Source organism: Ornithorhynchus anatinus, chromosome 5, assembly GCF_004115215.2.
Source record: "Ornithorhynchus anatinus isolate Pmale09 chromosome 5, mOrnAna1.pri.v4, whole genome shotgun sequence".
In the NCBI taxonomy this organism is placed as follows: Eukaryota; Metazoa; Chordata; class Mammalia; order Monotremata; family Ornithorhynchidae; genus Ornithorhynchus; species Ornithorhynchus anatinus.
This window is the reverse complement of record NC_041732.1, coordinates 66,502,894-66,524,188: the sequence shown is the minus strand read 5'-3', so window position 1 is coordinate 66,524,188 and position 21,295 is coordinate 66,502,894. Positions and strand designations below refer to the sequence as shown.

Sequence of the window (21,295 nt, the reverse complement as noted above, 5' to 3'; positions counted from 1 at the left end):
GTTGGCTCGAGGATTTTGAAGATTCAGAGGTTCCTGGGAATATGATGTGAGAGGTCATCTCAACCACCCCCCAACCTCCAGGCAGTACTGCACTCTCAGAATATTAGCAGCATCCCTTTTTCTTCAAAATCTCCCAACTTTCTTGGAAGCACATCCCGTTTTCTTAAAAATCTCCCATCTTTCTCGGAAGCACGCGTCAGTGTCTTCCAACCTGCAGCCAGGTAGTTTTTCTTGATCGCTAACCTCAAATGTCTCCTGCTGCAGTGTCAGTCCTGCCTTCTTAGTAAACAGAGAATAGATAGTCCCTGACACGTACCCCAAAATCCTCTGCTGCCTCAGCCTTCACGACTGTGGGAATGCACATTAACCGTCGATCCAACTGCCTCTCGGCTGACTGTTCTGCACCTAACTGTATTGGGCGGTGACCTGCAAAAGGACCGAAGGGGACAGGAAATGTGACATTCACTTTGATAGGGGACAGGTTGAGGGCTGTCTCCTTCCTGAGAAGTGACAGTCCTAAGGAGGAGGGGAGGAGGGGAGGTGGGGAGGGAAGGGGGCCCATGTCCCACTCTCAACTCTGCAACGTCCCGAGCTGGGAATCAGAAGGGTCTCATGGAGCGACTTCGATGTAGGCAACCTCTTCCCCACCCCTCACCCCCACCCCCACACCGGCCGGTCTCCCCATCTGGAGCAGCAGGGCTGGCTCGGAAGGGAGAGCGATAGATGAGGTCAGTTTACGGAGACGAGTTGAGGCCACCGGAGAACCCGGATTGGCTCAGCCCAGTCTGACATCCGTGTGGAGCTTGTGGGGTGGGGCCAGCCCGGGCTGGGGGGATGCGAGCTCCCTCTCTCCTAGGTCAACGTGACTTCGGGGGGACATTGCAGGGAGCAGACGGAGCTGCGGACCCAGCTTCCACCCAGGTGGACCGTGGAAGGCCTGGATCCGAAGATGCTGGTCAATCGGGATCTGCGACGGCTGGCCGGCATACGCTTACGCGGAAGAGGGAAGGTGCTCCCAGTCAATCAGGGTTGGTTACCGAGCGCTTACTGGGTGCAGAACATTAGCAGTAAGCGTTCGGGAGAACGTATTACTATAGAGTTGGTAGACACAGGTCCTGTCCTCAAAGAGTTTGCGGTCTCGTTCCCCTCCCTTTCTCTCCCACAGCTGAGCTTAGTGACACGGGACGTGAAGGACCAGGAAGAAGGGGGTGAGATCAGTGCGAATTGAAAGGGAATCTTTACAGAAGAGGCTTGCAAGGCACACCCTTGTCCATTCATCATTCATTCGCATTTATTGAGTGCTTACTGTGTACGAAGCACTGCGCCTAAACATTTGGGAGACTACAGTGTAACAGGAAACAGACACGTTCCCTACCCACAGCGAGCCCGCAGTCTAGAGGAGGAAGCTTGGAAGTTGAGAAGCAGCGTGGCTCAGTGGAAAGAGCACGGGCTTGGGAGTCAGAGGTCATGGGTTCGAGTCCCGGCTCTGCCACTTGTCAGCTGGGCGACTGTGGGCAAATCACTTAACTCCTCGGTGCCTCAGTTACCTCATCTGTAAAATGGGGATGAAGACCGTGAGCCTCACGTGGGACATGATTACCCTGTAACTACCCCAGCGCTTAGAACAGTGTTCTGCGCATAGTAAGCGCTTAACAAATATCAACATTATTATTCCTCCCTCTAGACCAGAAGCAGCGTGGCTCAGTGGAAAGAGCAGGGGCTTTGGAGTCAGGGCTCATGAGTTCGAATCCCAGCTCTGCCACTTGTCGGCTGTGTGACTGTGGGCAAGTCACTTCACTTCTCTGTGCCTCGGTTCCCTCATCTGTAAAATGGGGGTTAAGACTGTGAGCCCCACGTGGGACAACCTGATTCCCCTATGTCTACCCCAGCGCTTAGAACAGTGCTCGGCACATAGTAAGCGCTTAACAAATACCAACATTATTATTATTATTATTATTATTATTAAGCTCCTCGTGGGCAGGAAACGTGTCTATTGGTTCTCTACGTCAAAGAGAAGCAGCATGGCATAGTGAATAGAACATGGGTCTGGGAGTCAGAAGGTCATGGGTTTTAATCCCGGCTCCCTGCTTGTCTTCTGTGTGACCTTGGGCAAGTCAGTTCACTTCTCTGGGCCTCAGTTCCCCCATCTGTAAGATGGGGATTAAGAATGTGAGCCCCATGTGGAACAGGGACTTGGATCCACCCCAGCGCTTAGTACAGTGTCCGGCCCATAGTAAGCGCTTAATAAATACCATAATAAATATTATTATTGTATGGTACTCTCCCAACCGCTTAGTACAGTGCTCTGCACCCAGGAAGCGCTCAAGAAATGCTACTGATTGGTTAATTGGTTGAAGGTCCTGAGAGACCAAGATTATCGCCTTACCTGTTGCCCCACTCCTCGCTGCTTGGCCGTGCTTGGCGGCAGCTTTCAGACTGTGGCATCCGCAGAAGGAACGGACGGCCAGAGCGGAGGCCCGGCTGGAGGAAGCCCGGGCCGTGCTGGCGAGGAAGAGGCTGCGGAGAGCGTTCCAGGCCTGGCACTGCCGCTCCGTGGAGACGGCCCGGATTTCCCCTCTGGTGGCCCAGAGCCAGAGAGACCAGCTTGGCCGGTGAGTGGCTGACGGGGCGGTATTTAATGCTAATCGAAACCCACGTTAAATTTGCCGGGAAATTGAGATCTCAGCTTTCTCTCCTCTCTTCCTCCCGCTCTGACCATCTGCCCTCTGCTTTCTGCTGCCATTAAGTTCTACCCCGCTGGTCTTTGGCCTTCCCGACCCCTCGGACACCTCTCCTACTCCCTGGCCCTTTCTTAGACGCCCCACCACCACCTCCCGCCACTCCCCGGGTCTGCTTGATTTGCTCAGAGCTCTAAAACAGCGTGGCTCAGTGGAAAGAGCCCGGGCTTGGGAGTCAGAGGTCATGGGTTCGAATCCCGGCTGTGCCGCTTGTCAGCCGTGTGACTGTGGGCGAGTCACTTCACTTCTCTGGGCCTCAGTTCCCTCATCTGTAAAATGGGAATGAAGTCTGTGAGCCTCACGTCGGACAACCTGGTGACCCTGTATCTACCCCAACGCTTAGAACAGTGCTCTGCACATAGTAAGCGCTTAACAAATATCAACGTTATTATTATTATTATTATTATTATTATTAAAAGGCTTCAGGTCTGGTATGCTCAGTTAAGGTTCCCTCCCTTCCACCTGTTGCTCTCTGCTCTGTGCTACCAGTAGAAAGCACCCTGAAGGAGCTCAAATTACTTCCATAAACTGATTTTTTTTAAAAAATGGTATTTGTTAAGTGCTTATTATATACCGGGCACTGCACTAAGCACTGGGGTAGATACAAGCTAATCAGGTTGGACAATGTCCATATCCCGAATGGGACTCACAGTCTTAATCCCTATTCTACAGATGAGGTGACTGAGGCACCGAGAAGTTAAGTGACTTGCCCAAGATCACACAGCAGACAAGCAGAAGAGCCAGGATTAAAACCCAGGTCCTTCTGACTTCCAAGCCCATACTCTATCCACTAGGCCATGCTGCTTCTCCCTGCCAGAGCACCTCTAATTCTATCTTTGGACCTTATGGTTACAGCATGAGCTTTCAGTTTCCTTGGCAACTCTTTAGTAAGCTGAAGCAGAAATTTACTAAATAACCATAGATCCTAGGAGTATTTAATGCCTAATGAAATGGTTCCAGTACAATTATCCCCAGGTATCACTTTGTATTCTATTCATTCAATCATATTTATTAAGTGTTTACTGTGTGCAGAGCACTGTACTAAGTGTTTGGAAAGTACGCTACAGCAATAAAGAGTGACAATCCCTGCCCACAACTAGCTCACAGTCTAAGGGGGAGACAGACATCAATACAAATAAAGAGTCACGGATATAAATAAATAAAATTACAGTTATATACATAAGCGCTGTGGCGCAGGGACAGGGGGAAGGGCAAAGGGAGCAAGTCAGGGTGACGCTGAAGGGAGTGGGAGATGAGGAAAAGTGGGGCTTAGCCTGGGAAGGCCTCTTGGAGGAGATGTGCCTTCATTAAGGCTTTGAATGCGGGGAGAATAATTGTCTGGCAGATTTGAGGAGGGAGGGCAATCCGGGCCAGAGGCAGGACATGAGCCAGGGGTTGGTGGCAAGGCAGGCAAGATTGAGGCACAGAGAGGTTAGCATCAGTGGAACCAAGTGTGCGGGCTGGGTTGTAGAAGGAGAGAAGTGAAGTTAGTTGAGTGGGGGCAAGGTGATAGAGTGATTTAAAGCCAATGGTGAGGAATTTTTGTCTGATACGGAGGTGGATAGACAACCACTGGAGATTTTTGGCGGGGGGTGGTGATACGCGCTGAACGTTTCTGTAGAAAGATAATCCGGGCAGCAGAGTGATGTATGGACTGGAGTGGGAGAGGCAGAAGGTTGGGAGGTCAACAAGGGGGTTGATACAGTAACCCAGGTGGGATAGGATGAGTGATTGTATTAACACAGTAATACATCTAGTAGGTGTAGGTGGGAATTGGCCAAATAATTCTCCAGAGGCCTGCCAGATGCATCAGGGCCAGGACAGTATGGTTTGTGAGCTCCAAAGAGCCTCAAGGCCCAGCTCCTCCTCGGAACCTTTCTCACCATCTCTCCTGTTTCCTCCTTTGGACTGTAAGCCCCATGATGGCAGGGATTCTGTCCTTAATCAATCAATCAATCAACCAATCGATCCATGACATTTATTGAGCACTTACTTTGTGCAGACCTCTGGACTGAGCACTTGAGAGAGCACAATACAACAGAGTTATCAGGCATATTCCCTTCCCATAAGGAGCTTACACTCTAGAGGGGGAGACAGACATTAATCTGAACACCTCCTCCAAGAGGCCTTCCCAGACTGAGCTCCCCTTTTCCCTCTGCTCCCTCTACCCCCCCTTCACCTCTCCACAGCTAAACCCTCTTCTCCCCCTATTTCCCTCTGCTCCTCCCCCTCTCCCGTCCCATCCCCTCAGCACCGTACTCGTCCGCTCAACTGTATATATCTTCATTACCCTATTTATTTTGTTAATGAGATGTACATCACCCTGATTTTATTTATTTGCTATTGTTTTAATGAGATGCTCTTCCCCTCGATTCTATTTATCGACATTGTTCTCGTCTGTCCGTCTCCCCCGATTAGACTGTAAGCCTGTCAAAGGACAGGGACTGTCTCTATCTGTTACCGATTTGTACATTCCAAACGCTTAGTACAGTGCTCTGCACGTAGTAAGCGCACAATAAATACTATTGAGTGAATGAATGAATAATTTATAACATATAATTTAGAGATATAAACGTAAATGCAGAGAAGTAGCATGGTCTAGTAGAGAGAGCATGGGCCTGGGAGTCAGAAGGATCTGGGTTCTAGTCCTGGCTCTGCCACTTGTCTGCTGTGTGACCTTGAGCAAGTGATTTACCTTCTCTGTGCCTCAGTTACCTCATCTGTAAAATGGGGATTAAGACTGTGAGCCCCATGTGGGACATGAACTGTGTCCAATCTGATTACCTTGTAGCTACCCCAGTGATTAGAACAGTGTCTGGCACATAGTAAGTATTTAACAAATGCCATTAAAAATGTCAAATATCAAATGTCCTTACCTTTTAAGTGTACTCTCTGAAGAGTTTTTAGTATAGTGTTTGGTCCACAGTAAGGCACTCTATAAATACCATTGATTGACTATTTAATTGATGGGCAGATATTTAATTAGTGGCCGGACATCTACTCTACCCCAAACCCATTCTGCCTGCATACTCAACTCATGTGATTCTCCTCATTCTCTTCCCTACAGTATTTGCACAGTCAGTCAATCAATCAGTGAATCAAATAAATTTCGTTGTATGATAGCTGAACAATGGTCTAAGTGCAAGACTTCTTATAAGCATCTTTCAGGAAGACTTTGCTGTTGGAAGGCTTCGTTTTTAATGCTAAGAAATAGTAATGTGAGAAAAAGTGTGATTTCAGGAGAATTTTCAGGTATCCCATAAAAGTGGACATTTAAGGCTTTCTTTCAAAGATGTCCCCACGACTCCACTCTACTACACACCCAAGGGGTGCATCTTCACTTCAAAAGAAATGCTATTACAAGGGCTAGTGCCCTTTCTCTGGGGTTCCAACCTTTAAAGGATAATAAATGCTTTATTTGATGATGGAAATGCTGATAGAGGACTCACCAACAAAGGAATGGATCCTGCTTCTTAGAGGAGGATCCCATATCAGCTCTTCCATACTGCCCGCTTTCGCTAAGCAAACTCCTCACTCTTGGCTTCAAAGGTGTCCTTCACCTTGCCCCCTCCTACTGTTCTCTCCTTCTGCCGCCCAGCCCGCACACTCCGCTCCTCTGCCGCTAATAACCTCCTCACTGGGCCTCGTTCTCACCGGTCCCGCCGTCGACCCCTGGCTCACGTCCTACCTCTGGCCTGGAATACCCTCCCTCCTCCCAGCTGCCAAACTAGCTCTCTTCCCCTCTTCGAACCCCTACTGAGAGCTCACCTCCTCCAGGAGGCCTTCCCAGACTGAGCCCCCCTTTTCCTCTGCTCCTCTTCCCCTCTCCATCACCTCTACTCACTCCCTCTGCTCTACCCCCTCCCCGCCCCACAGCACTTGTGTGTGTGTATATATATACACACATATATAGATATATCTATCTATCTCTATATATGTATTTATTATTCTATTTATTTTATTAATGATGTGCATATATCTATAATTCTATACATTTATATTGATGCTATTGATGCCTGTTTACTTGTTTTGTTTTGTTGTCCGTCTCCTCCCTTCTGGACTCTGAGCCCGTTGTCGGGCAGTGATCGTCTCTGCTGCTGAATTGTACTTTCCAAGTGCTTAGTACAGTGCTCTGCACCCAGTAAGCGCTCAGTAAATACGACTGAATGAAGGAATAGTTGGCTGCTGGAGAATTAGGGAACTATCTTTCAACCATGCACATCTGTCTAGCTAGAACACAGGGCGATGTCAGAAGAAGCTGTCTCATGTTTTCTTTATCTGAGCTTTGTCAGGAATGCAGTCCCTAGGTTCGAGGAGAACTGAGTCACTCTAATAATAATAATAATAATTGTGGTATTTGTTAAGCATGTGCTGAGCACTGTTATAAGCCCTGGGGTAGATACAAGGTAATCAGGTTGTCCCACATGGGGCTCACATTCTTAATCCCATTTTACAGATGACGTAACTGAGGCACAGAGAAATTAAGTGGCTTGCTCAAGGTCACACGGAAGACAAGTGGCAGAGCCGGGATTAGATCATAATAATAATAATTATGATAATTGTGGTATTTATTAAAATGATTATGGCCGAACACTGAGCTAAGATCTGGGGCAGATACAAATTAATCAGGTCGGACACAGTTCCTGTCTCACAGGAGGCTCATAATCTAAGGGGGAGGGAGAAAAGGTATTACATATCCATTTTACAGATGAGGGAACTGAGGCACATAGAAGTCAAATGACTTGTCCAAAGACACGCAGGAAGCAAATGGCGGAGCTGGAATTAGAACTCAGGATCTCTGACTCTCAGGCCCGTCACTAGGACATGCTGCTTCTGCTGTGCGTGATATGAAGAGCAGAGCTGAGGAGCAGAATCTTGGCCCTCGAATCTCTGGGATCTCTCCCCCCGACCCCCTCACGGGTGCTTTGGGGCCTGGCGGTGCCAGACTCAGAGGACGGCTCTGTGCCAAGCCACTCTGGCCCAGCGGAGGGTCGAGAGCCTGAGAAGGGGCCTGCGGCAGTGGGCCCGGATGCTGCGGCTCAGAGACGTGGACGGCAACCTCATGGCCCAGTTTTATCTCTGCCGGCAAAGGATCTGGCCCAGAGACGGTAAGAGAAGATGGGAATTAGACCCTGTCCTTGGTGGGCATTAATAATGATGGTATAATGATGGGATTTGTTAAGCTCTTACTACGTGTCACACACTGTCCTAAGCTGTGGGGTAGATAGAAGCAGCGTGGCTCAGTGGAAAGAGCCCGGGCTTGGGAGTTAGAGGCCATGGGTTCGAACTCCGACTCTGCCACTTCTCAGCTGTGTGACTGTGGGCAAGTCACTTAACTTCTCTGGGCCTCAGTTACCTCATCTTAAAAATGGGGATTAACTGAGAGCCTCACTTGGGTCAACCTGATTATCCTGTAACTACCCCAGCACTTAGTACAGTGCTCTGTACATAGTAAGCGCTTAACAAATGCCAACGTTACTATTATTATACAATGTAATCAGGTTGGACAGTCTCTATCCCACATGAGGCTCACGGTCTTAATGAGCATTTTACAAGATGGCGTAACTGAGGCAGGGAGAAATGAACGACTTATCCGAAGTCACACAGCAGACAAGCGGCAGAGCCGGGATCAGAACCCAGGTCCTTCTGACTCCTACTCGATCCACTAGGCCATGGTTTTCGTGGGCCCTTAGTCATGCCCTAGGTCATTACCAGCCGCGGGGCTGCCTCTTCTCTCCCAGATCCCCACACCCTACTAACCCTCTTGACCCCATCATCTTCTCCCAAAACCTCATCCCGTCTCCTGTTTCTCCTCGCTCCACGTGACCCATGGAATCCAGTAGTCCGACCTCGGGCCCGCTGAGTGGAGCCGGTCACTCTATCCTATGTAGAGTTGCTCTGGGGTCTCAGCTCTTCGGGGAGCAGAGGTGGGGACTTTGCCCACGGGCTCTGGGCTCCTTTGACGTGGTAAGCCCGTCGATGGGCGGGGATGGTCTCGATCTGTTGCCGAATTGTACATTCCAAGTGCTTAGTACAGTGCTCTGCACAGAGTAAGCGCTCAATAAATACTACTGAATGAAGGAATGAATGAATCAGTGGGTTGAGAAGGCTGGGCTTGCCCCCCTGCAATCTGTCAGTGCATCTCTGCAGCCCAACTGGGCATGGCCCCTTATCGAGAGTGGGGAGGGTAAGCTGTGCCGAGGTGGGGCAAGGCACTAACAAGCAGGGCATGGCTGGTACCAGGGATCCACTTGGGGGACACAGTGCGGGTCGGGGAGACACTAGTAATAACTAGTTTAATTTCTGTGGTGCTTCATCCTTCGACAGCAAATGCCTTCACCCATTTTCTCATTTGAAATGTGCGAGCATTAGGGAGGGAGAGGGAGTATTATCCCCATTTTGCAGCTGGGAGAGGTGAGACAGAGGTGTTAGGGGATTTGCCCAAGAACACACATAAAGATGGCATTCGAACCCAGCTCCTCTGACAACAAATCCACGACTCCCCCGCCCCCTCAACCCTCACCAAAGCACCCTCTCCCCCGGGACTCTCCACAAACACAAAAAGTTGTTGGGTGAGACACAGGGCATCAACCAACCTGCTAACAGTGACCAGATACATTAATTAATCAATCTGTGGTATTTATTGAGTGCCGACTGTGGGCAGAGCACTGGACTACGTGCTTGGAAGAGCAGGGTAGAGTCAGTAGGCATGATCTTGACCTTGAGAAGCACCGTGGCTCAGCGGAAAGAGCACGGGCTGGGGAGTCAGAGGTCATGGGTTCAAATCCCGGCTCTGCCGCTTATCAGCTGTGTGACTTTGGGCAAGTCACTTAACTTCTCTGGGCCTCAGTTACCTCAACGAGCTCACAACCTAGTGGGGGAGACAGATAGTAAAACAAATGACAGGTAAGGGAGCCAACAGAGCATGAGGATGTGTACATAAGTGCTACGAGAGTGGGGCGAATACCCTAAGAAAGTTCAGACTCAAGTGCATAGGTGACCCGGGGGGAGGGAGAGATTAATCAGGGAAGGCTTCCTGGAGGAGATATCATTTTAGTTGGGCTTTGAAGAGGGGGAGAATGGTGTCTGCCAGATATTCATTCATTCATTCAATAGTATTTATTGAGCGCTTACTATGTGCAGAGCTCTGTACTAAGCGCTTGGAATGTACAAAGCGGCAACAGATAGAGACAATCCCTGCCCATTGACGGGCTTACAGTCTAATCGGGGGAGACAGACAGACAAAAACAATAGTAATAAATAGGATACGATGGGGGAGGGAGTTACATTCAGACAGTCAATCAGCGGTATTTATTGAGCACTTACCGTGTGCAGAGCCCTGCACTAAGCATTTGGGAGAGTACAATAGAGTAGGTAGTCATGACTGTCTCCCTCGAGGAGCTGACAGTCGAGCGGAACCTCGAGAAGCAGCGTGGCTTAGTGGCAAGAGCACGGGCTTGGGAGTCAGAAGACGTGGGTTCTAATCCGGGCCCCGCCACTTGTCTGCTGTGTGACCTTGAGCAAGTCACTTGACTTCTCTGCGCCTCAGTTACCTCACCTGTAAAATGGGGATTAAAAGTGTGAGGCCAACGTGGGACAACCTCATTGCCCTGTATCTACCCAGACCTTAGAACAGTGCTTGGCACACAGTAAGCACTTAACAAATGCCATAATTATTATTATTATTATCTTTCCCCAGGGGCCAGGACCTACAATGGATTAAGTGGAGGGAGGGTGTCTGGGGCCCTCCCGGGGGCGGGGGGCCAGGCCCAGCTCTGCCGGAGACTAACGATCGGGTCGCCGGGGCAAGGGTGCATCTCTCCGGAAGAGACGTGTCGGAGGCTGAAGCTGCACAGGACGTTTCTGCTTTGGCACGGGAGACTCCTCCAGCATCAGCAGGCGGAGTATGGATCCAAGAGGCCAGGGCTGACCTCTCCCCAGCGTTGCCAGAGCGCCGCGTTGGAACAGGTCGGGTTGGTGGCGGTGCCTCGGGAGCCCTGGAGATCTCAAATGTGAACCTGGATTTGCAGACACCCCCTTTCCTAAACCTCTGAGACCCTCCCTCTTCTTCTTCGAAAGAGTGAGGGAGGTGAAAGGGACTACTATCTCATTTTAAAGAGGGGGAAACGGAGGTACAGAGAAGTGATCTCCCACACGATCACCCTCTTCCCACAGAATCTCTCTCAAGACCAATCGATTAATCAACGGGTGATATTCATTAAGAATTTACCGTGGGTCAAGCACTCTATTAAGTTCTTGGGAGAGCGGGCAGAGTACTCTATTAAGTTCTTGGGATAGTACAGTACCAGAGTTGGTAGACGTGTTCCCCGCCCAGAGGAGCTTACAGTCTAGAGGAGGAGACAGACAATAAAATAAATTACAGATCCGTACATAAGGGATTGGCGGCCGAGGGTGGGGTGAATATCAAGCGCTTAAAGGGTACAGATCCAAGGGTGTAGACGAAGCAGAAAGGAGAGGGAGTAGGGAAAATGAGGGGGGAAAACCTGGAAGAGATGTGACTTTAATAAGGCTTTGAAGGAGGAGAGAGTGAAGGTCTGTTGTAAAAGCAGGGAGAGGGAGTTCCAGGCCAGAGGCAGGACACGGGCTAGCAGTGGATGGCGAGTTACATGAGATCGCAGAACAGTAGGTAGATCGGCGTTAGAGGAGTGAAACGTGCAGGCTGGATTGTAGGAGGAAATCAGTGAGGTAAGGTAAGAAGGGGCCATGCTGATTGAGACCACCTCTGGTGACGAGCAAATTGGATGGGCACAAAATATTAAGCTCTCCCAGCAGGAAGGATTGCCTAGAAGTCAATCAGTCCACCCCGCCCCCCCCCCCCCCCCCGCCCGTCTCCGTGCAACTTTCACCTAAACCTTCATCGTTTCAAGCAGGTTTGCCCTAATCTTAAGATCTTCAGACAGGAGACTCCACAGCCTTCCCTAGTGACTGTTCCAGTGGTCATAGCCCGCTTTGGCTGCAGGCCTTTCCTTACGTCTCACCCACGTCCCTCCTGCTGCACGGAAATCTCCCTCGAGATTTCACTAATTCTCAGATCCGTAGCGACTTCCTGTGCCTTAGCCAGTCCACCCCCTGTGGGCCTCTGCCCTGCGGGCCACCTCGCCGCCAGTCTAGCAGCTGAGCACTTCCCTACCCTGCCGGAGTCCGCCGCTCATGATGCCTGACCTCGACCTCTTATTTCCAGCGCCTTCTACCAGGGGGTGAAACAGCGGAGCCTGACGTGGGTTCTGCACCGGTGGCGGAGGAGGGCCCGGCCTCCGGGGCCCCTCCCTGCCAGCTCCGGGGTCTCCGTCCCGGAGCCGTTGGGCATCCTACCGGACTCGGCAGAGGACTCCGGCTTGCCCAGGTTCCCCAACGGCCTCCCGGCCAGGCCGGACACCAGTGCTCCCTGCAGCTCAGCGGACAAGGTGAGGGGGCACAGGGGGATGATGCTCTGACAGTCCTGAGCCAGGGACTCTGGAGAGACCCAAACAGCCACAGGGGAAAATCCAGCTCTATCAGAGTCGGGACAAAAAATGGGGAATCTCCTGGGGCTCAACACTTCTCCGCTCACTTCTTGGAGGGAGGATGCTAGATGCTGGGGCATCTGGTTCTGGGTTTGCTGAAGGCCTGAGATCCCCACTGCAAGTTCAGAGAAGCAGTGTGGCCTAGTGGATAGAGCACAGGCCTGGGAGTCACAGGGACCTGGGTTCTAATCCCTGCTCTGCCGCTTTCCTGCTATGTGACTTTGGCAAGTCACTTTATATCTCTGTGCCTCATTTACTGAGCTGTAAAGCGGGGATTAAGACCGTGAGCCCCATGTGAGGTAGGGACCTTGACCAACCCGATTACCTTGAGAAGCAGCGTGGCTCGGTGGAAAGAGCCCGGGCTGGGGCGGCAGAGGTCATGGGTTCAGATCCTGGCTCCGCCGCCTGTCAGCTGTGTGACTTTGGGCAGGTCACTTCTCTGGGCCTCAGTTACCTCATCTGTAAAATGGATGAAGACTGTGAGCCCCACGTGAGACAACTTGATCACCTTGTATTCCCCCCCAGCGCTTAGAACAGTGCTTTGCACATAGTGAACGCTTAAATGCCATCATTAATTAATTCATTACCGCAACATTTAGAACAGTGTCTGGCACATAGTAAGCACTTAACAGATACCATAAAAAAAAAGTTGTACCGAATGCCTTCTCCCCGAGACCCTCCTCAGTCAACAGATTGCTTAGGCTCCAGATCACACGTGGCTCAGTGGAAAGAGCACGGGCTTAGGAGTCAGAGGTCATGGGTTCTAATCCCGGCTCCGCCGCTTGTCAGCTGTGTGACTTTGGGCAAGTCACTGAACTTCTCTGTGCCTCAGTTACCTCATCTGGAAAATGGGGATTAAGACTGTGAGCCCTGCATGGGACCTGATTACCCTGCGTCTACCCCAGCGCTCAGAACAGTGCTCGGCACATAGTAAGCGCTTAACAGATACCGACATTATTATCACATTTGCCCAACTGGTAAGACTTGGGGATGCTGAAATCTGTTGTGTCCCGCTGACCTTTTTAAGGGGCGGGGAAGGCTTTCTCTGGGATAAACGTCCTTGCTCTCCCACTGGTCCCGGCCATGGCCGGGGGAGGAAGGGAAGGAGGGAGGGGTGGGAGGGCTGGGGCCTCTTTCTGTTTCTGCCCGAGGGTCTCTGAGGACCCAGGCTAAGGCTGCCCCGGGCCCCGAAGCCGTCCCCGGAGGTGATCCTCATGTCTGGCACCCCTGGACCACTAGGCCGCCAAAGTCCCCGCAGACATGCCACCTGCCCAGAGACCTCACCGAGAGCACATGCCCAACCCACTCTCCTCCCGGCCCGGCTCTGCCCTACCCTAGGCCCGGCAGGCCCGGGGGGAGTGAGCAACTCCTCTTCGACGTGGCGAGTTGGTGTTGGCTCCCCATTCCCCACCCTGTGCCATCCCTTGCCTCCCCCCTGCCCAGTGGTCACTGGACCAAAGGAGCTCGGGGACTTCTGGGAGTGGCCGCCGAAATGTCTCCTGACTGGGCTTGGTGGTGAGGTCTGGGCCGTGGGGTTCGCAGCGTGGCTCAGTGGAAAGAGCCCGGGCTTGGGAGTCGGAGGTCACGGGCTCGACTCCCAGCTCTGCCACTTGTCAGCTGTGTGACTGTGGGCAAGTCACTTCACTTCTCCGTGCCTCAGTTACCTCGTCTGGAAAATGGGGATTAACTGCGAGCCTCACGTGGGGCGACCTGATTATCCTGTATCTACCCCAGCGCTTAGAACGGTGCTCTGCACATAGTAAGCGCTTAACAAATACCAACGTTATTATTCCAGAGGGAAGCTGGGCAGCTGGCAACCAGATCCCCGGAGCCAGGAGGAGAAGGAGGAGGGGAAGGAGGAGGAGGGTGGGGAGAGCAGTGTCTGGGGAACATTTCCCTCCTGGAAAGAAGCCGGGGGCAGGTTCCACCTAGGGTTTTTTAATTTCTTTAATGGTATCTGTTAACTGCTTAGCATATAGGGAATCAGTGTGGCTTAGTGGCAAGAGCACGGGCTTGGGAGTCAGAGGTCATGGGTTCTAATCCTGTCTCTGCCATTTGTCTGCTGAGTGACCTTGGGCAAGTTATTTCACTCCTCTGGGCCTCAGTTACCTCATCTGCAAAATGGGGCTTGAGACTGTGAGCCCTACGTGGGCAACTTTGTATCTACCCCAGCACTTAGGACAGTGCTTGGCACATAACAAGTACTTAACAAATACCATCATCATCATCATTATTATTATATGCCAGGCACTGTACTGAGCACGGGGATAATTACAAGCTAATTAGGTTGAACACAGTTCATGCCCCACATGGTCTCACAGTCTTAATCCCCATTTTACAGATGAGGTTACTGAGGCACAGAGAAATGAAGCGACTTTCCCAAGGTCCCACAGCAGGTGAATGGCAGAGCGGGGATTAGAAACCAAGTCCTCCTGACTCCCAGACCCGTGCTTTATCCATTAGGCCACACCGCTTCTCCGGTGGGGCCCGGAACTTCCAGGTCTACACACAGGTCCGGATCATCCAAGGCTCGACCGTCTTGGGTTGAGGAGCGGTGTGGACTAATGGAAGGAGCATGAGCCTAAGAGGCAGAGAACCTGGGTTCTAATCCCAGCAGCGTGACTCAGTGAAAAGAGCACGGGCTTGGGACTCAGAGGTCATGGGTTCGAATCCCAGCTCTGCCACTTGTCAGCTGTGTGACTGTGGGCAAGTCACTTAACTTCTCTGGGCCTCATTTTACCTCGTCTGTAAAATGCGAATTAACTGTGAGCCTCACGTGGGACAATCTGACGACCCTGTATCCACCCCAGCGCTTAGAACAGTGCTCTGCACATAGTAAGCGCTTAACAAATACCAACATTATTTATTAGTTACTTTTCTGATGTGTCACCTTGGGCAAATCACTTATTTTGCTGGGCTTCAGTGTCCTCATCTGTAAAATGCGGATTCAATACCTGTTCTCCCCAGACTTTGAGCCTCTGTGGGACAGGGACTGTGTCTGATCTCACTGCACCCACCCCACAAATTACTACAGTGCTTGGCACACAGTAAGCGCTTAACAAACACTAAAGGAGGAGGAAAAGCCCCACGGGGCCATCCCAGGCTTGAGCACCCGAGGGTTGAGCCGTCAGTTCCGGACCCCCGGGGGGCCGGGCTCCAGTCCCAGGTGGGTGGGAGCGAAGGGGGTCCCGGCCTGAACCAAGCGCCCGGTCTTTCAGGCCCGGGCGCCGGACTCAGTTGGGAAACCCTGAACTGAACAATCCCTTTGGGGGCTTAGATCTGGGGGTCTCTTGGACCAGACCCCTCCCTCTTGGACCGAGCCCCGAGTCCTTAGAGAGAAGCAGCCGTAGCGATTCGCTCTCCCTGCATTGTCTTGGGAGCGTCATGCAGAGCTGCTCAAGGGAAGCTGTGCAGGCAGCCATTCTAGATCTGAAATTTTGTTTGGTTTGGTTTTTAAATGGTACGTGTTAAGCCCCAACTAGGTGCCAGGCACTGTACTAAGTGCTGGGGTAGATCCAAGCTGATCTAATCCCCCTTTTACGGGTCAGGTGACTGAAGTCCGGAGAAGTTAAATGGCTTGCTCAAGGTCGCACGGCAAACAAGCAGCAGAGTAGGAATTAGAAACCGGCTCCTCTGAGTCCCTGGCCCGTGCTCTTTCCACTAGGCCACGCTGCTTCTACTGCGTATTTCCCCCGTACCCAGGGTGAGGGAAATGGCCCTGGTTCTCTTCCTGGGGCTGCTGCTGCAATTCATTCATTCATTCAATCAATCGTATTTATTGAGTGCTTACTGTGTGCGGAGCACTGGGCTAACCGTTTGGAAAGTACAACTCTGTGGAGCCAAGTTATTATTAAAATTACTAATTATAAGCATATTGATATAATAATTATTAATTATATTTAAGCACTTCCTATGTGTCAAACACTGTACTAAGCGCTGGGGTAGATACAAGATAATCAGTGGTATTTATGAGCAACGACTGTGTGCAGAGTACTGTACTAAACACTTGGGAGAGTAATAGTACTAATAATGTTGGTATTTGTTCATTCATTCAATAGTATTTATTGAGCGCTTACTATGTGCAGAGCACTGTATTAAGCGCTTGGAATGTACAGATCAGCAACAGATAGAGACAGTCCCTGCCCAGTGATGGGCTTACAGTCTAATCGGGAAATAATGTTGGTTTTTGTTAAGCGCTTACTGTGGGCAGAGCACTGTTCTAAGCGCTGGGGCAGATACAGGGTAATCGGGTTGTCCTACGTGAGGCGCACAGTCTTAATCCCCATTTTACAGATGAGGGAACTGAGGCACAGAGAAGTGAAGTGACTAACCCACAGTCACCCAGCTGACAAGCGGCGGAGCCGGGATTCGAACCCATGACCTCTGACTCCCAAGCCCCTGCTCTTTCCACTGAGCCACGCTGCTTCTCAGTACACTATAACCAGATTGGTAGACATGTTCCCTAATCAGATCCTGTGTGGCTCAGTGGAAAGAGCAGGGGTTTGGGAGTCGGAGGTCATGGGTTCGAATCCCGGCTCCGCCGCTTGTCAGCTGTGTGACTGTGGGTAAGTGACTTGACTGTGCCTCAGTTCCCTCATCTGTACAATGGGGATGAAGACTGTGAGCCTCACGTGGGACAACCCGATTACCCTGCATCTGGCCCAGCGCTCAGAACAATGCTCCGCACATAGTAAGCGCTTAACAAATACCAACACTATTATCCTGCACGGGGCTCACAGTCTAAGTAGGAGGGAGCATGGGTACCGAATCTCCATTTTGCAGAACTGAATCTTCAAGAAACGAAGCGACTTGCTAAAGGTCATACAGCAGACCGACGGGATCAGAACCCAGGTTGTCTGACTCTCGGGCCCGAGCTCTTCTCACTAGGCCATGCTGCCTGCTTGTTCCCCTCCTTTCACTGTTCCTCCTGCTATCCCCAGGTAGGGAAGACCACTGGCGGGGGGGTGGGGCGACAAGGAGGGCCGGGCGACCCCCGCCCCAACACCTCCATGACCTGCCCTCGCAGGCTCCTGGGGAGGCCCAACTGGAGACCCCGCGTGCTCGATTCTCGCCGGAGGCCAGGCAGCGGAGGCGTTACCTTCTGCTGTGGTTGGCTCGCGCCCAGCGGGCTTGGGAGGCCGACTGCCATCACGGGATCTCCCTGCAGATGCGGTAAGGACCCTCTGGCCCCGTTAAGGCCGAAGGTGTTGGGCCTCCTCCCTGAGGGCCTCCGGTTGGGGAAGGTGGGCCGGTCAGTCAGTCAGTAGTATCTACTGAGTGCTTACTGTGTGCACGGCACCGTATTAAGTGCTTGGGAGGGGACAATATAACCATTCGTTCATTCACTCGATCATATTTATTGAATGCTCACTGTGTGCGAAGCACTGTACGAAGCACCTGGGAGAGTAGAACAGACACGTTCCCTGCCCGCAGTGAGCAGTTCCGTGGTCTTAGTCCTTAAGGAGTCTTAAAGCCGAGCGGGACTCAGGCTGGGAATCCCCAGCCCCTTTCTGCGTGTTTCCTCCCCAGAAGACCTAAGGGAGAGGAATTTTTGTTTAATATTTGCAAACGGAGGCCGGGGCAGACAGGAGAAGGGGATCCAGTTATCTGGGTGGTTCTCCTCGCTGCCCTGCTGACTTGGTGTGTTTGCTGGGGGCAAGTTACTCAACCATTCTGGGCTTCCACTTTGCCCACTGCGCGATGGGAAGGCACATCATTTCCGGCCCATCCCTCTTTCTAGGAACGCTGTGGGAGATACTGGGGAGAGCTGGGGTGCACCCCCAGGGCAGCCCCCCCGACCCGCTTTCCTGCCCGCACTCTGCAGCGTGTTCCGGGGCTGGAGCCGCCGGGCAGCCACCCACCGTGCCCGGAAAGAGCCGGCTCTCCGCCAGGTCGGGGAGCGTCGGTGCCGGGTGGCACTCGGCCTCTGGCGGCTGCGGCTGGCACAGAAGCGGGAGGTGGAGCGGCGGGATCAAGAGCGGGCCTGGAGACGGGCGCGATGGGTTCTGCAAATCTGGCACAGCTGCTGGCAGAGTGAGTCCTTGATCCGGGCTGAGGGAAGGAGGGATGGGGGATGCTGGAGGATGGGGAGGGGAGGAAGGCAGGGACCTGGGGCCCAGAACCCGAATATCCCCAGAGTCCATCACTCATGTGTAAACCTTAGGGCCTGTGTCTTGTGAGAAGCAGATTAACGGATAGAGCACGGGGCCTGGAAGTCTGAAGGACCTGGGTTCTAATCCCAGCTCTGCCACATGTCTGCTGTGTGACCTTGGACAAGTCACTTCACTTCTCTGGGCCTCGGTTACCTCATCTGGGATTAGGTCTGTGAGCCCCACATGGGACAGGGACTGTGTCCAACGTTATGAACCCATACCTCTCCCAGCTCTTAGAACAGTGTTCGGCTCACATTAAATGCTTCACAAGTGTCGTTATTATTATCATTATTATGTGGAAACTTTCCCAAATGAATCCTCACCCCTTTCTGCTACCAAACTCCAAGACCACTCTGGCCTCACCAGAAACATTTAGCACTTCTCTGTGAATCAATAATAATAATAATACTATTGGTATTTGTTAATAATAATAATAATAACGTTGGTATTTGTTAAGCACTTACTATGTGCAGAGCACTGTTCTAAGCGCTGGGGTAATAATAATAATGTTGGTATTTGTTAAGCGCTTACTATGTGCAGAGCACTGTTCTAAGCGCTGGGGCAGATACAGGGTAATCAGTTTGTCCCACGTGAGGCTCACAGATAATCCCCATTTTACAGATGAGGTAACTGAGGCACAGAGAAGTTAAGTGACTTGCCCACGGTCACACAGCTGACAAGTGGCAGAGCCGGGAGTAGATACGGGGTAATCAGGTTGTCCCATGCGAGGCTCGCAGTCTTCGTCCCCATTTTGCAGATGAGGAAACTGAGGCGCAGAGAAGTTAAGTGACTTGCCCACAGTCCCACAGCTGGCAAGTGGCAGAGTTAGCCTTAGGTATTTATTGAGCCCCTTCCTGTGTGCAGAGCCCTGTACTAAGTGCTTGGGAGATACAATACGAGACACCAGAGTTAGCAGACGCATTCCCTGTCCACAAGGAGGGAGAAGCTAACAATACGTTAATCGATCGTATTTACTGAGCAATTACCGTGTGCGGGGCACAGCACTAAGCACTTGGGAGAGTCCAATATAACGGAGTTGGTAGACGTGTTCCCTCCCCACAAAGAGTTACAACCTAGAGGAATTAAAATAAAGCACGGCTCTGTCCATAAATGCTGCGGGACTGAGGTTGGGGTGAATAAAGGGCACAGATCTAAGTAGAAGGGTGACACGGAAGGGAGAGGGAGTAGGGGAAATAAGGGTTTAGTCAAGGTCAGGGAAAGCCATCCTTTTCCTGGGTTTCCTTTATCTGTTCTTTGCGTGCCACTGGTGTCTGTTTCTTTGTTGCTTCTTATCCGGATTTGTCCCGGCTGTACCACTGTACTGTAATCTTCCGCCGGAGATCAGGTCTCGTTTCTCCTCCCTGGACCAAGTCAGGTCTCTGGACTTGCTGGATGCTCAGAGAGGTTGACTGGACAGACTGAGCACCCCTCTCTAAACCAAACGTAAGCTCTTCGAGGGCAGGGATCAGGTCTCCAAAAGCTTAGTACAATGTTTTGCACACAGTAGATGCTCAAATACTATTGAAAACGGTAGGGACTCAATACTATGGAATGCTAGTTTCTGCGGCACATGTACTAAAATTGGAATGAAACAGAGTAGATTAACATGACCCCTGCACAAGGACGATGCAAATTCATGAAGCATTCCGGATTTTTCTTCCCCCTTCCCAGCCCCACAGCACTTATGTACATAGCCGTAATTTTGTTTATTTGTATAGATGTCTGTCTCCCTTACTCTAGACTGTACGCTCATTGTAGGCAGGGAATGTGACTGTTTATTGTTGTACTGTACTCTCCGAAGCTCTTGATACGGTGCTCTGCACACGGTAAGTGCTCAATAAATGTGAATGAATGAATGAATGAATGAATGAATGGATGGATGAAAGCACTGTTTCGGAAGGGCCAAATCTGCCTTGATGCTTGATCCCCAATATTAGGAAAATCTGTGCACTCCCTCTGTCTCGGCGACAGCCCCCACATTTCTTGGGCCCGAAAACTGAGGCACAGCGGTCCTGGGCAGGGCAGGTCTGACTCAAGGAGCCCGCGAGGTAGAGCGTCGGCTGACCGGGGACCTGGAGGGGGAAAAAAACCAATGAAGAAATCCAAGCCGACCTACAGGAGATCAGGCCGCGGGCATAATTAAAGTTAGGCATGGGGCAGGTAGTTTGCATCCACGGATGCAGAGCTTGGGACCCTACTGGGTTGGGTTCCCCCACTGAGGTGCCCTGTTCTGGTTCCTCGGTTTCAGGGGCGCAGATCCTGCACTGGCGCTGGATGCAGGGTCACTCCCTGAAGGTGGTGAGGGCGGCATTCTACAGCCGGCACCGCCAGGTTGTGCAGAAGAGAAGCGCGGCCTCCCGGCAGGAGCGATACCTCTTGCACAGGTTTGCAGTCCATTGGGGACCGTGGGCAACCCAGGAATTCCCCAACCTTGGTCCTCGGGGAAACCCTTGGAGAGGAGTCCTTCTGGGAAATGTGTCTAGCACTGTCCAGTCTCCCCAGAAGAGGAGAACAAATCTGTAGCCAGTGAGTAACTTCACGCTTCTGGACTGGGGTGGATATTATCCTTTCTGGAACAGAGACCACCCTCCACCTGCAAGGTCCAGGACTTCAAAGAAACCAGGACGAGCAGAAAAGGAAATTAGGCAGTCAGCATAATGTGAATTAGGCAGCCTGCCTGAATTGAATACAGCCGGTTAGGCCCTTGGGGTTGGCTCCCTTAGGAATCTGCCCCAGGATCAGGGAGAATTGGGGACGGGTGGGAACGGTCAGGGAGGAAGTGGGGGCTGGTGGGAGACGCGGAAGGGACCAGTATGGATTCTGTGTGTTGACTAGAAATTTTGAAGTGAAAAGATCCACTCCCTGTTCTTGCTGCCTGGAG

At 51.6% G+C, this 21,295-nt stretch overlaps 1 protein-coding gene and 1 non-coding gene across 2 annotated transcripts; both read left to right on the top strand.

Moving 5' to 3' along the window:
* The first annotated feature begins 11,590 nt into the window (after positions 1 to 11,590).
* LOC120638404 (uncharacterized protein C1orf167-like) lies at positions 11,591 to 21,249 on the top strand. Its single transcript, XM_039912218.1, has 5 exons — positions 11,591 to 12,163; positions 17,289 to 17,434; positions 18,087 to 18,295; positions 20,663 to 20,798; positions 21,138 to 21,249. Exons 2-5 carry the CDS (start codon positions 17,430 to 17,432, stop codon positions 21,247 to 21,249), a joined length of 462 nt encoding a protein of 153 aa, XP_039768152.1. The 5' UTR covers positions 11,591 to 12,163; positions 17,289 to 17,429.
* Positions 19,966 to 20,070, top strand: LOC114812459. Its single transcript, XR_003760111.1, has one exon. It is a non-coding gene; the product is annotated as a U6 spliceosomal RNA (small nuclear RNA).
* Positions 21,250 to 21,295: the final 46 nt, after the last annotated feature.

Bases quoted from the DNA above. Each gene is read 5' to 3' on its own strand.
- LOC120638404 (XM_039912218.1), top strand. The intron at 18,296-20,662 runs GTGAGTCCTTGA...CCTCGGTTTCAG, and splicing joins CTGGCACAGCTGCTGGCAGA to GGGCGCAGATCCTGCACTGG. The intron at 20,799-21,137 runs GTTTGCAGTCCA...TGGCTCCCTTAG, and splicing joins GAGCGATACCTCTTGCACAG to GAATCTGCCCCAGGATCAGG.